This window comes from Podarcis cretensis, assembly GCF_951804945.1.
Source record: "Podarcis cretensis genome assembly, chromosome: 6".
Taxonomy (NCBI): domain Eukaryota; kingdom Metazoa; phylum Chordata; class Lepidosauria; order Squamata; family Lacertidae; genus Podarcis; species Podarcis cretensis.
Window position 1 is genome coordinate 63271720 of NC_137175.1, and position 13506 is coordinate 63285225.

General features: G+C 41.8%; 3 protein-coding genes across 12 annotated transcripts in view; 2 read left to right on the top strand and 1 right to left on the bottom strand.

Moving 5' to 3' along the window:
* Positions 1–10062, bottom strand: part of ITGB3BP (integrin subunit beta 3 binding protein) — an 81492-nt gene extending 71430 nt beyond the window's left edge. The window contains exon 1 of one of the 3 annotated variants that reach the window (XM_079982401.1): positions 9061–10062. Coding sequence is in view for 1 of the 3 variants with exons in the window: in XM_079982402.1 (XP_079838528.1) it covers positions 6176–6186 (11 nt within the window). In the remaining 2 variants the exon portion in view is untranslated. Of the gene's footprint in view, positions 1–6175; positions 6202–9060 lie in introns of those variants that run through there. The other 2 variants (XM_079982405.1, XM_079982402.1) reach the window with 2 other exon arrangements.
* Positions 1–13506, top strand: part of EFCAB7 (EF-hand calcium binding domain 7) — a 56111-nt gene that overhangs the window by 37859 nt on the left and 4746 nt on the right. The window lies entirely within an intron of this gene.
* The window catches only part of PGM1 (phosphoglucomutase 1), a 36901-nt gene that overhangs the window by 564 nt on the left and 22831 nt on the right, over positions 1–13506 (top strand). The window lies entirely within an intron of this gene.

The window sequence follows — 13506 nt, forward strand, 5'->3', positions numbered from 1 at the left end:
CTTGCTTCCTGGTCATCTTTGGGCCTGCTAATCAGGCTTTGGGTTGTGTTCTGTGCGCTCTGATGGGCTCTGTGCACTAGGCTAGTGGCTGTATGCATCATTATAAAGTTTCATTTTTCCTAATCTTCCTTTTATGCGTCCCCTCCCCATTATTTTGAGTGGAGTGTTGTCAGGATTTGCTGGTGAATGGAACTGCCATTGCATTGTCATAAGCAAGAGAAATAGCCATGGGAGAATTTAAAATCCTTGTCTAAGTTGGTAGGAAGGGAAAACTAATTTCACACCTGAAGCTTAAATCCCAAAACAAATACAAATTTCTAGTATCAAATTCAAAGGAAAAAATTATCCTGCCTACAGAGTTTTTTTATCATTCTCTTCTGTTTTGTGTTGCCTTAATGACAACCACAAGTGATGTGCTCTAGGCAAAAATATGTTCAGAGTGCCCTTTATGAAAATGTTTCTTGTGACTGTAGCGACTGCTAACAGAGAACGAAACACCAGTAAAGTTAGAGCAAGTTGGGATTGAGGTACTGCTTAGGTAAGTTAATTATTTTTACACACACATCCGTTGCCATTAGAGGGGGGTGTTTGTGATGGCACTCCTCTTGCCTACTGCAAAAGGCTCGGCAATCTCTGACATTTAGCTTAACCTTTCAGGCATTAGAGATATGGTTTCTCTTGCTTTGCTGCAGGAGTACGTGCAGCTCGTAACAAATCACTGGAAAGGTGACACTAAATTCAAAATAAAGTAGGATTTTTGGAACTTTGCAAATGGACCTAAGTTACCTCTTAATATGTTTGCACAAGCGTGACCTTTTGCAAAGACCTTGATTGTACAAAAGCTTGTGGTTATGTACCTCATGACAGTTAAAAGTCCACTTCTTATATTTTTTAAAACTCTTGATTTCCACCCCTGCCCCCTCTCCCGAAGGCAGCTTTAATGTCAAGTGCATTGCTAGGCCTCTTGGCATGGTTCTAAAAAGGACTCGCTTCCCTAGCAGCGAAAATGGCCTCTCGCCAGCCAGGAACTACAATGATGATTAGCATAAATTGAAAGAAACTATCCTTCAGGTACATATTTCAAACAAATGCTAATGAGGCATGAGCAATAAATCAGTAGGTTTTTCTGTCCCTTTGAAAGTAAATAGATTGCCCAATACTATTTAAAGGTAAACTTTCCAAGGGAGAAGGATAAAACTTGTAAGACTGGGCTTCTTAAGCCTGCACAACCTGAGACCTAGCAACCTGTGCAAAGTTCACCAGCCATGCATTGCAGCCTCACAGACCCTGACAATCCTTGTGGTTTCCCAGTCCCAGATAGGAAATCAGTAGTGCTGCGTTAAATGAACTCTTGATGGGACACTATGCATGGCTCCTGGGTTGTGTCACTTGCAAAGTAATGGGTTTGCATTTCTAGTCTATGGTGATTTCACTTAGTAGTCAAAGTGTAGCTATGCCTGTAACTAATCTAGAATACATAATAACATTTGTTTGGCACTTTCAAAATGTTTCACATACGTTATCTAGTTGCAATACAACAACCCTCTAAAGTAAGTCAGCCCTATTACCCCCCTTTTGTAAATGTTGAGCCTGAGGGAGAGTAGCATGTCTAAGACCACCTAAGGAGTTCATTACAGAAGCGGGATTTGAACTGGAGATTTACTGTTTTGTAGCTCAGTCTCTTATCATTTGTGCTCCATTTGCTCTTGTCTCCCTTTACATACCTACTGTACTTGCATTATTTATAGTCTTAATGGTCTAATTGTTGAAATTTTCAAAGGTTTAAAATGATTGGGCTCAAAATTTGAGTTTGTACTATGTTTTTTAAGGTGCTGCCCTTAGAATAGGAGTGCTTACCATTTCTTGGTCTGAGGACCACTTTAACCCTTGGTTAGTCCTTCAGGGGCTTCGTGCCAGTGATGGGTGTGGTCAAAAGTGGGTAGTCAGACAGGCACACAACCCCTCCTCCTCAGCTGATCCAGGGTTACTGCCTCTACTCTGCTCATCAAATGAACGATTTGCTGACTGGGAAAGGCCTTTGGCTTTTTTTGTGGCCATTTAGAAGTGGGTGGGATGTTTTTAATGTATTTCTTTTTCCTCTTGGTATTAATGTATCGGTGGACAGTTGCCATGGGCAAGATATGGTGGCTAACAAATAATAATAATAATAGTTGTTCTGAGCTCCAGTGTTGTATCTACAACCTCAATGTTGTATCTACATCATCCCCACTCCCCTTGCCACTACTGCCAAAATTGCTGGAAGCAGGCAGCAGGGGCAGACAAACTGGAGGGGTTGGATCAGTCCCCACCCAACTTGGGGTTAGCTGCTCCCTCCCCTAGGATGTTTTAAGTCCAAAGTTTGAAAGTCACAAGTACGGGCTTGGAAGCGCATGGATTCTACAGGTGTGTTCAGCAAGAAACTCACTGTTGACAGAATATTTGGTAGCAAGCCTATCAATGGCTGCTTGCCACAATGGCTACATTCTACCTTCACAGTCAGAGGCAGTATATCTCTAAATACCATTTGCTGGGAATCACAAGTGGGGAGTGTGCTGCTGCACTCAGGTCCTGCTTGCTGGCTGTCCGTAGGCATCCAGTTGGCCACTGTGAGAACAGGGTGTTAGACAAGAGAGGGCATTGGCCTGATCCAGATGGATATTCTTATGTTGTGTGTGTTGTTTTTATTTTAGGCATTTATATGCCACTCTTCATGCATGCACCTTCCCAAAATGGTTAGTCTGTCCTCGGTGGACTAATCAAAGAGATCTTAACCAATGTGAATTGCCTTGTTAGCTTTGGAGGTATGCTTCCTAGTTCTGCTGAACTTTATTGTTTGCTTAGCACTTGGAAATTTTAAACCAAAATGAATAGTTTTTTGGCTGCAGTTGTATGCTACTTACATGGGAGTATGTTCCATTTAAGTCAGTGGTGCTTACATGTCTGATGAGCAGAGAATTCAATCCATGCTGGCAAAACAGAGTCCTGCATGGCTGAACCCTGCCAGATGTCAGCTGATGGACAGGTAGCTGTGATTTGGGCGAAGCAGGCTTGGAGACCAACTTTGATCCTATGGCAGGCCAAGATGAGTCCATGGGCCGGAGATGCTCCACCCCTTCTGTAGAAGATCCAATAGGTGTGGCAATCCCTTTCTATGCCAACAACTGCATTCCTTTGCCAGTATTCATTTGGGTGCTGTACACCAGGGATGGGCAGAGCTTGAATAGGTGGTGGGCACAGAAGAAAAGAAAACTGGGCAGGCCACCTGTTCCTCTCTTTCTGCTACTTCACTTCCTCCCCTTTTTTTCTCCCTCACTCAAAAGCAATAGCATTTTATTAAGAAGCCACAGCATAAAAGTGGGGTGCTGTCCTTTAAATTTCAATCACCCCCTCAGATGTATAATGATCTTACAGCAAACTTGTTATTCCTTAACCGTAGAGGTCCTTCAGAATTAGAGCTTTAGAACAGGGTCAGCAAACTGCAGTCTGCTTTCATGTCACCTTTGGTTTAATTTAATGTGAGCACTAAGGAGGGGTGAAGGTGGATGAAAGTAGGTGAAAAGTAGGGAAAAGCTGCCCCACCTGCTTCTAACACTGGCTTTGTCCAACCCTGGCAGATTGCCCCTGAGAGAATGCAGCCTTACACAGGTGTGGTTTTTTGTGTTGTTGTTGTTGTTGTTTTTTTGTTGTTTTTTGAGAGGGGGTGTTCCCCACTCTTGCTCTAGAATAAAGTTTTTAGAAAGGAAAGAGTAATATTTTAGACGAAAAGGGATTAGTAGTACAACACAGCACTAATTTTAAACATTTAAACATTAGTTTTCAGAACACGGAGAAGTGTATATACAGATCTGTTTGAAGAAGGGAGGGCACAAATGGGCAGGCATTAGGATTGGCTTCAGCTAAATATAAAGGCTGGTTTGTCCAGATTTTGGAAGTATACCCAGGGGACCTTAAGGGAACATGGCGTGTTTCCAGAAGACTGAGCAATAGCAGTGCCTCTGCTTATGTCATAGCAATGCCAAGTGGCGAAGGATGAGTAAGAAATTAGGTCACACAGAGTCCTAGTCTTCTTCTTTTTGTAATGTGTGTTGAAGCAATTTCTGTTCAAGCTACATTGAACATACATCTGAGTAAACATGCACATTTCTGAATATGCAGTAGAGATAACTTTACATTTTTAAAAAGAAATGGTTTTCCTCTAGCCAATCCACAGATTTTGGTATTATGCTTGCAAAGATCTCCCACCATCCCGAAAACAAATTATGAACTGTTGAAATCTAAGACAAGTTTTCTCTCTGACTTCAAATGAATCTTATAATTTAGTATGTGGGAGCATAGTTCACAGGGTCTCTAGTGTTGAACAGGCCTTATGCAACCTTTTGATAGCATCCAAGGTTGGGTTGCTCCCAAATGTTTCAAAGTCTAAACTGGCACATAATGAGGCAGGAACTGGGCACATGTTGAAATATACACAGGAGGATTTCAGCATACCAAATGAGTGAAATGGTAAAGTTAAAGCAACTTTACTACGTAAAAAAGTGGCTGTGTCAATCAGCATTCTGCGCATGGCAGATCATGCTTTTCTAAGGGATATCTGTGTCCAGTTAGTGTGTCTGAAAATAAATTCACGCTGCAGTCCTTTACCCACTTACCTAGGAACAATTCCAATTGTGCTCAGTGTGAATTCAGAGTAGACATATATAGTGCTGTGTATTAACAGTGCAGCTCTGTAATACCTACTAAGAAGCCCCACTGAATTCCATAGAACTTAATTCCAGGGAAGAATTGTAGCCTAAGGCTGCACAGACCAGTGTTGGGAAACCTTTTGCCCAGAGGGCCTATTAAGCCCAGCCTCCCTCTTCATTTGGCTCACAAGGCTGCCTTTGCTAAGCCATGCCCAACTCCTCCATACCTGGCACTATATATAGCATCAGTGGTAAGGAGGGTAAAGACAGGACAAAGCAGTGTTGATCTACCATGCCTGCAAAGCCCTGTGCCTTTGCAAGCACCAACAATCTTTGCCTGACAGTGCACCGTCAGAGACTGTTTGCAGGCAACCGTAAACAGAGAGGAAGGATGTCTGTTTACAGACATGGCTTGGATTCATTCTACAGACCTAAACAGATATTTTTTCTGCTGATTGGTGCTGACAGCATACCTTCAAAGGAACAAGCCCCTTTGAATTTGTCATCTGATGTCATAATGATGTCATGTGATTTCCACGAGGGCAATCCCACCCTCCTGTCAAAATTGGCCTACAGTGAGGTGGGAAACCACCACTCATCAATGAGGTACATAGCAGAATGAGTCTGGCTTCATTACTATGCCTAGAATTAAAGGCTAGGGATGCCTTTCACTAGTTCCACTTGGTGTTTAACAGTCATAGCTGCTTTGATCAGATATTGCTAATGGCATGCTATATGACACTGGCTTTGACAGTTGTTTGGGAAATTTAGCTTCTGCAGAATCCATTGACTGATTCTAAGCAGAATCTGTAGTTGGGCACTGACAACACATGCCCCAGAATCTACATGCATTACAGGCAATGGCCATTTTATGTTGGGGTTGTGTTCCAAAGCACCGTGTACTTAAGTGTAAGTGTGTATATTGGGAACACCATTGAAAAAGCCTGCAAACAGCACAATCACTCTCTCCAAACCTTCTTGCTCAAACACCAACTCTCCACAGACATCAACGGTTGGTGCAAGGGCTCCTGGGATTGCACTTGCAAAGGCTTCTAGGATTGCTAAGCACTGTTTTTGCTCTGTTTTGCCCTCTCTGTTAGGGCTGATTTTGTGGCTGTGAATGCATGTAAAATGTACTAAATACCTTCCAGAACAGTTCAAGATGCAGGATCTTGACCTGCTAAACCATAAATGGCACAACTTACCTAAAATGTCACAGTGTCCCCTCAGTCCCTTTTATTTGTAATGTTTAATATAAACCAAGAATATCCTTGTAAAATTAATTAGTGCCATGTTTGGACAGCAAAGGTCTCTACGTTGGCTTTCTTGGCAGGCTGCTTCAGGAGAGCTGCTCTTTCCTTTTCCCAGGAACAACAGAGGCAGAGCTAATTCCACTACCTCAAACACCACAGGAAGCTTTAAACCACCCAGGGAGTGGGTGGGAACCAGTGACACCACAACTCTCTTGAAAGCCATTAGGATAGATTACTCACCCTGACTGCATTACTGCTGAGAAAAGAGAGGCCTGTTCAAAAAGCACCTAGGACTGCCACCAGGGGGAGTCAAGTTATATTCTACAAGTTGAATGAGGATGCTTTTCTGAATCAAGCAAAGCTGTATCCGGATTAGTAATCAGGGGCGTCTGTAGGACGTGGGGACAACAGGGACAGTAAGCCATATGTTCCAGATTCCTTGCTTTCTTTTCTTTCTTTTTTAAATAAAAAATTGTGGGAATTGAACTGCAAAGCCAAGAACTTTTAAAAAGAAAAAATTCTGGAGCTGTAGAATGAACCAAGTTATTGAAAAATGAAAATAATGAGATTATGAACACATGCAGATTGCTGCAACAGTTAGCATATAGATGCAATACATAACCCAATGTGATGTGGAAATTATTTTTAGTGAGATAAACACTTCTGCACCTTCAGACTTGGAGGATTGCAATGAAATTGTTTTAAGGATCCTAATGTTAGCCTTTCTTTTTCTTGTCAGCCATCCTAACTTCAGAAGTAGTGTTTAATGCAGACTAGCCAATATCAGAAATGCCAGCAGTAATGTTAAGTTGTGACAGAATTTAATAAAGTGTGACTTCAGAAAAAAAGGTTTGTTTTTTTTTTAAAAAAATCACATTGCGACTACAGTATTTCTTCTTCTAAACAGAAGCAGAGATTTTCTCCTTTTGTTCCTTCCAGTCATTGCTGATGCTGTCCTTTGTGACAGAGAAGATTTTTTTAAAGTATTCCAGTGCTAATAGAAAATAGTAGGGGAAACTTCTTTTTCCAAAGTTTTGGCTTCAACCATACCAAAGATTTCATAATTGAATTCTGGCCTACATTAACCAGAAATAGTTTCCAGAAGGGCAGAAACAACAGTGTCTGGTCACACCTTATAAACTGACAAATTTATTATGGCACAAGTTTTTGTGGCCACAAGATTCTTAGCTGTTTAATAATCTGAAAGGAGAGCTTATTCTATGTTAGGAATGTACAGTTTCCCTTTGGGATGTGCACTTGCACGTATGTACCACAAGAGGAAAGCCTCTGCCTATGAATTTAACCACATTGCAAAGTTCAAGTGCATGTGTTCCACAATTTTCAATACAGACAGGGTTTTTACAAAAAAACAAAACAAAACACTGCTTTCTTCCCTTACCTAAAACTTGATGTTTTCCATGCTATATATTGGGCCGGTCATTTTCCCAAGGGTGAGGCTACAGTGAGGGAATATATATAATTCCATCCTGGAGATAGAATTACTGATTTGCATACATCTTAAAAGGAGATGGAAAGATGGTAAAATCCACTTATAAAAGAGTGCTGCCTCCCACTGGTATCAAAACAGGCTAAGACTTTTTAAATTTATGTATGCTCTGGATTAATGGGGCACAGGTGGCGCTGTGGGTTAAAGCCTCAGCGCCTAGGGCTTGCCGATCGAAAGGTCGGCGGTTCGAATCCCTGCGGCGGGGTGCGCTCCCGCTGCTCGGTCCCAGCGCCTGCCAACCTAGCAGTTCGAAAGCACCTCCGGGTGCAAGTAGATAAATAGGGACCGCTTACCAGCGGGAAGGTAAACGGCGTTTCCGTGTGCGGCTCTGGCTCTGGCTCTGGCCAGAGCAGCTTTGTCACGCTGGCCACGTGACCCGGAAGTGTCTCCGGACAGCGCTGGCCCCTGGCCTCTTAAGTGAGATGGGTGCACAACCCCAGAGTCTGTCAAGACTGGCCCGTACGGGCAGGGGTACCTTTACCTTTACCTTATGCTCTGGATTTGTTGGGGAATTATGTGTTGGATTTGTTAGTTGTGGCATCTCGTTCACCTAATTCTGGCTTAGTTGGTGCTGATTTAGGGGCCATTTCCCCCAGGCAGTTTAGTTTAGGAGCTACTCCTAGTCTTTTCTACCTTTTCCCCAGTTTTGCCCCTGCAAAACTGTACTTCATCTGCCCATTGTCATACATGGCTTGTGAGCCACATGTCTGGTCAACCCTAATGGGAGGAATAAACTCCATGAAAGGCGAATTATCATAGCAGTTCAGAATATAGGGACTGAAGTTGTGGTGCTACAGGGACTTACTAGGCAGGGGGCCTTCTCGGTAGTGGCACCCACCCTGTGGAACGCCCTCCCATCAGATGTCAAGGAAAGAAACAACTTTTAGAAGATATCAGAAGGCAGCCCTATTTAGGGAAGTTTTTACTGTTTGATGTTTTATTGTATTTTTAATATTCTGTTGGGAGCCGCCCAGAGTAGCTGGGGAAACGCAGTCAGATGGGGGGTATAAATATATTATTATTATTATTATTATTATTATTATTATTACGTTTACCTGCTACAGGGTTGCCCTAATTCCTTGTGCAAAATATTTTGAGCTCCTTACACAACTCTCTAAAACCCATTAAAAGGCATTGTGTTTCTGTCTTTTAAGATCAATGTTTCAGGTTTATTCTATGGAATGGAGATGTGTTTTCTTTTTTAATTGTTTGTAATACGAATGTTAAAGCACATGGGTTGCTTAGATTGTCATATGCATTGTAGTCAAGCAAATGGCATTTTTAATAAAGTTGCTATGATCAGCTTAAAATTAGGTGTATCAGGAATGAAGTGTTTGAAATCAAAGCAATTATACTGCACTTTATCCAAGAAAGGTTGAAAATTGGGTGCAAAATTTGGCATTGCCAGTAACTCTTCTGTTTGTTATATTAGCTCAGCTTACAGTATGAAGCAAATCCTTTTTGACACTGGAGTTTTCTAGTTATTAAAATAACAGAGGGCTAAGGAAACTGTACGTAACTGAGAAGTCCTGACTTCCATTTTAAGAGTGACCTTTTACATGCTAGACTCCACAAAATAACTTTTGCACTACATTACCACACTTCTAACAGGGCTTACCTTCTCAACATACTTGCCTCTTGATGAAGACGATGTTAAAGTAGGCTCCACAACTGGAAACCAGGCAGTCAATTTATAAACCTGCTTATCTGGCTGAAACAATTCTAGCTTCGCATTGGTTTAGAGAGCTCAGCCTGGTGACAAATCAATCAATGCTTCTGACTGAGGAGCTGACCTACTAAACAGCTTTCTCTCCCCATCTCCTCTACCCAAAAAAGAATGTCATACAGATTTCATTGCGTTTAAATCCCACTTGTGGTGACAACCAGGAGCTCAGAGCCCTGCCGCTGTCGTGATCAAAAGGCTTTAAAGACTTCTACAACATCCATTTTTCCTCAGGGACTGCAGTGTGGAATTGGATGTATTCTCTCTGACAGTGATCTTTCAGAGCAAGTGCAAGAAAAGTTCTTCAGTTACAGAAACCACATTCAGCAGAAGGTTCAAGGAGCTATTTTAGGGTACAGAGCTACTTAACTGAACCTCTAACCAAGAGATCTGCTATTACCAGTATCAAGGCTGATTCAAATATATTTTTTCACTGTTGTTGTATTTTTCTAACTTTATTTTTTAATGCATTTATATGAAAAAGGATCATGGAAGACAGTCCATTGCCAATCCTGACTTTGCCAACAGCACCTTACTATGACCAGAAACCAGGAACTAGTGGATTACGGAAGAAGACATATGTTTTTCAGACCAACCTAAACTACCTGCACAATTTTATCCAGAGTATATTTTTCTCCATAGACCTAAGAGATCGACAAGGATCTACTATGGTAGTTGGAGGAGATGGGAGATATTTTAATAAGCTTGCAATAACACTGATAGTTCAGATGGCTGCTGCCAATGGGGTTGGTATATCATAAATGTGATTGCATCTCTAATACCTAACAGCTCTCTGATGTGCTGACTCTTTACGTGTTAAAAGTTCTCAACATTTTGTAATGCAATAATAACACATTTTTATCTGGATGCTACTGATTGACTACTTAGGGTCAGATATGGTGATTGGTGGGATGTGGGGGGTGGGGGTTGCCTTAGCAGTCTTGGAAACTATAAATTTATGTTGTTCTGTAGTCTAGCTTTGAAAAGTTGGGTTTTGATGGAAACGTAGAAATATTTCCTATTGTTTCCGTGTTGTCAACATCAAATTGTTGGCTGTTCGGTGGATTTCAGTGTTAGATTAACATGTGCAAATATTGCGGTATAGTATAGTAAGAAGTGTATGATTGCTTGAGAGAAGGATTTTGTGTCATCATCCCCCTCCTCTGCTCTTCTTAGAGTAGCCAAAGCTCTGTCATTCTCCATCTGAGCTACTCAGTAGATGAATCGACAAAGCATGTTTTCAGTTTCTCAATGGATATAAATAGCTGTGTTATGAGAATTGCTGTAAAACCATGGTGTTGGATAAGTTAGAGCGATGCAGAGTCAGCCTCCATTCTAGTTAAATCCTTATGTTAAGAATTATTTCTATCATTTGGTACAGTGTTAGAAACTGAGATATGAAAGCTAGGAGCTAAATGGCACCTTAAACCTGGGTTATGGACGCAACAACAGAATCTCTAGGCGTGATTTTTTTAAAACAAGAATACAAAGCTGAAAATGAATGAACTGCAGCTAAAATATTATGTTCACTTTTCACATGGTCTACTCCTTCCCCTGCCCACCCCCCTAATATTCTTAAGAGGGTCTCTTCTCCAATCTTCACAGAGTAGCTAGAAGTGGAGAGGCAGAAAAAGGTCCTCCTTTCCTTCCACTCTGCAGTTTTGATCTGAAATCTTAAGTGCAGTACTGTGCCCAGAGCTCAGAAACAGCTCACACTAATGAAATTCCCTATCACAAAATGCGCCTAGAACAATGGGAGTTTCAAACACTGATTTGGTGTAGGGCAGTTAAATCATTCGTTTGATTTGATTGGTAAGTTTGGAAGGATAATGTTAAAATTGCATTTGAACCTCTGGTGTGTACATGTGAATATTGTTAACTCAAAAGAGAAATCAATATACATTCTAGCCAATGGAGCTTTTCCATACACGAATGTCTGAAAACTGGCATTGGTGGTTAATTCAATTTTAAAACTAATAGTTTTTCACCAGAATTTGATATCAAGTAATTCATAAGGGCATGTAGAAAACAATGGTTGTGTTTGGATATCATACACAAGCATAGTTTAGCATGCTGAGAACAAGCCCCAGGGAGCCTCAGACTTCTGTGCCCCCTCCCAAGGCATAAGAGGGTGTAGGTGATTCTCATATAATGCTGCATTTTAATGCAGACAGTTTTGGCTTCAGAGTTCTCAGGATCAGGCAATTGCAACTGCTTATTAAACCACATGTAAACTTGGGGGGGGGGCTGAGTATGTATATTGTAGAAAGATCATTCCAAAGGTGTATCTAGTCCAACATTCTGTTCTCACAATGGCCAACCAGATTCCTCTGGGAAGCCTGCAAACAGAACAAGAGGAATAGTTCTCTCCTGCTGTCATTTCCTAGCAACTGGTATTGAGAGGCATGATCCTGGAGGCAATATACATCAATCATTCCTGGTAGCCATTGATAGTCTTATCCTTCATGAATGTGTCTAATCCCTTTTTTGAAAGCCGTCTAGATTGGCACCAATCACTGTGTCTTGTGGCAGTGAATGCTGTACTGTATAACAATGTGATGTGTGAAGGGATAACCCAAATAAAATATTTTGGAGGTATCTACTCAAAATCAGGGAAATGAACTTTACATTGTTGTCCAAATGATACCTTAGATTAGGGCAATTTATTACCAAGGGTGGTTCTTAAAGGCAACATCTTAGCAGGTCAAAAGCTTCCATGATACAATGCTTGTGGGCTTCCTATAGGCATTTGGTTGGCCAGTGTGTGAGAACAGGATGGGCCATGGTTCTGATCCAGCTGGCTCTTCTTAGGATTGTTGTGCTTCAAAAGAGGTTGGTGGGCAGGGAACAGGCTCTCTTAAAGTTTTCAGCAGTATGGAGGAACCATGGTTAGAAACTCAATAATTGCAGCTGTCCCTCTCTCTCCCATCTCTGAATCTCAAAATGTTTAGGAAAGTAAATAAGTGATGAAAGTGTGTTGTTTCCTTCTCACAATTTAGACCCACAGGCTGTGAGCATTTATTTCATTTCATTTCATTAATGTTATTGAATTTATATACCACCCTATACCCACAGGTCTTAGGGCAGTGTACAGAATAAAATCAGAATATAAAACCACAAAATACATAATCAAAATAAAAACAACAACCAAATAACACCCCCCCAAAAAAAAAAACACATTTTAAAAGGGGCATAGGATGTGTTCACAGTGAACAGCTTGTGTGTGTGTTTTAATCATGTTAAAGTCAATGGATTGGATCAAGATTTAGCCATGCTTTCAGTAGCTCCATTGAAATAAATGGGAATTACCGAGTTCTACTCCAAGCCTGGCAAAGATCTAACCCAGTGAACTAAAGTGCACTCAAGTCTGCACTGATTTACAAAGGCCAAATAGGTCAAGAGAATAAATGGAACAGAAATGAGTTACTGTAAAATTGTAACACGAAGCTATTCAGCGTGGGAGCATGTCAGTCATCTAAGACCTTCTGTAGCAAGCCTTAAAGTGACCATAGGACTGTAGAAAACTCACGTGTGAAGCAGTACTTAATTCTGATTGCCACGGCAGGAATTTGTTTGGTGGAGAATTCCAGAGCCCGTGCCTGCCCCATGCTGACGCAACAATTTGTACAGTTTATTTCCCCCCATCCCGTGCTTCTGTGCAGCTGATTGGGGATAAGCACCCTATGCTTGCTGTACAAAGATTGTGCAGTAGCCATTGGATGATACAAACTCCCTCACTTAACCACACTTGGCCTTTCTGCTCTGTTGTGCTGCAGTTGGCACCAATTGTCAACAAATTTTAGAATGTCTTGTACTTGTGGGATTTATTCTTAAAGATTGAAGAGCTCTCCCCCTCCGCCCTCTACTCCATCACTGTCATGCCATTTCTTCTACACTTTTGCCACTGCTCTGCTCATTTGTTCATTTGGGCCCCTTTCTGCTTACTTTTAGTCTTTCTTTCAGGGTATTGGCCACTAGGTGTGTTAACTTTCTTGAGCTCAGCTTCCAAATCTGTCAGTAAAGTAGCCCAGATCCAATTATCTTGGCAGACCTACACACACTGGCCATTATGGACTGGATTCAGTTAAGTAGGTGTGCTTGCAGGAGCCAGGGCAACAAGGCCCACTAGTGCAATGGGACCCCTAGGTAAAGGTAAAGGTACCCCTGCCCGTACGGGCCAGTCTTGACAGACTCTGGGGTTGTGCGCCCATCTCACTTAAGAGGCCAGGGGCCAGCGCTGTCCGGAGACACTTCCGGGTCACGTGGCCAGCGTGACATCGCTGCTCTGGCGAGCCAGAGCCGCACACGGAAACGCCGTTTACCTTCCCGCTGGTAAGCGGT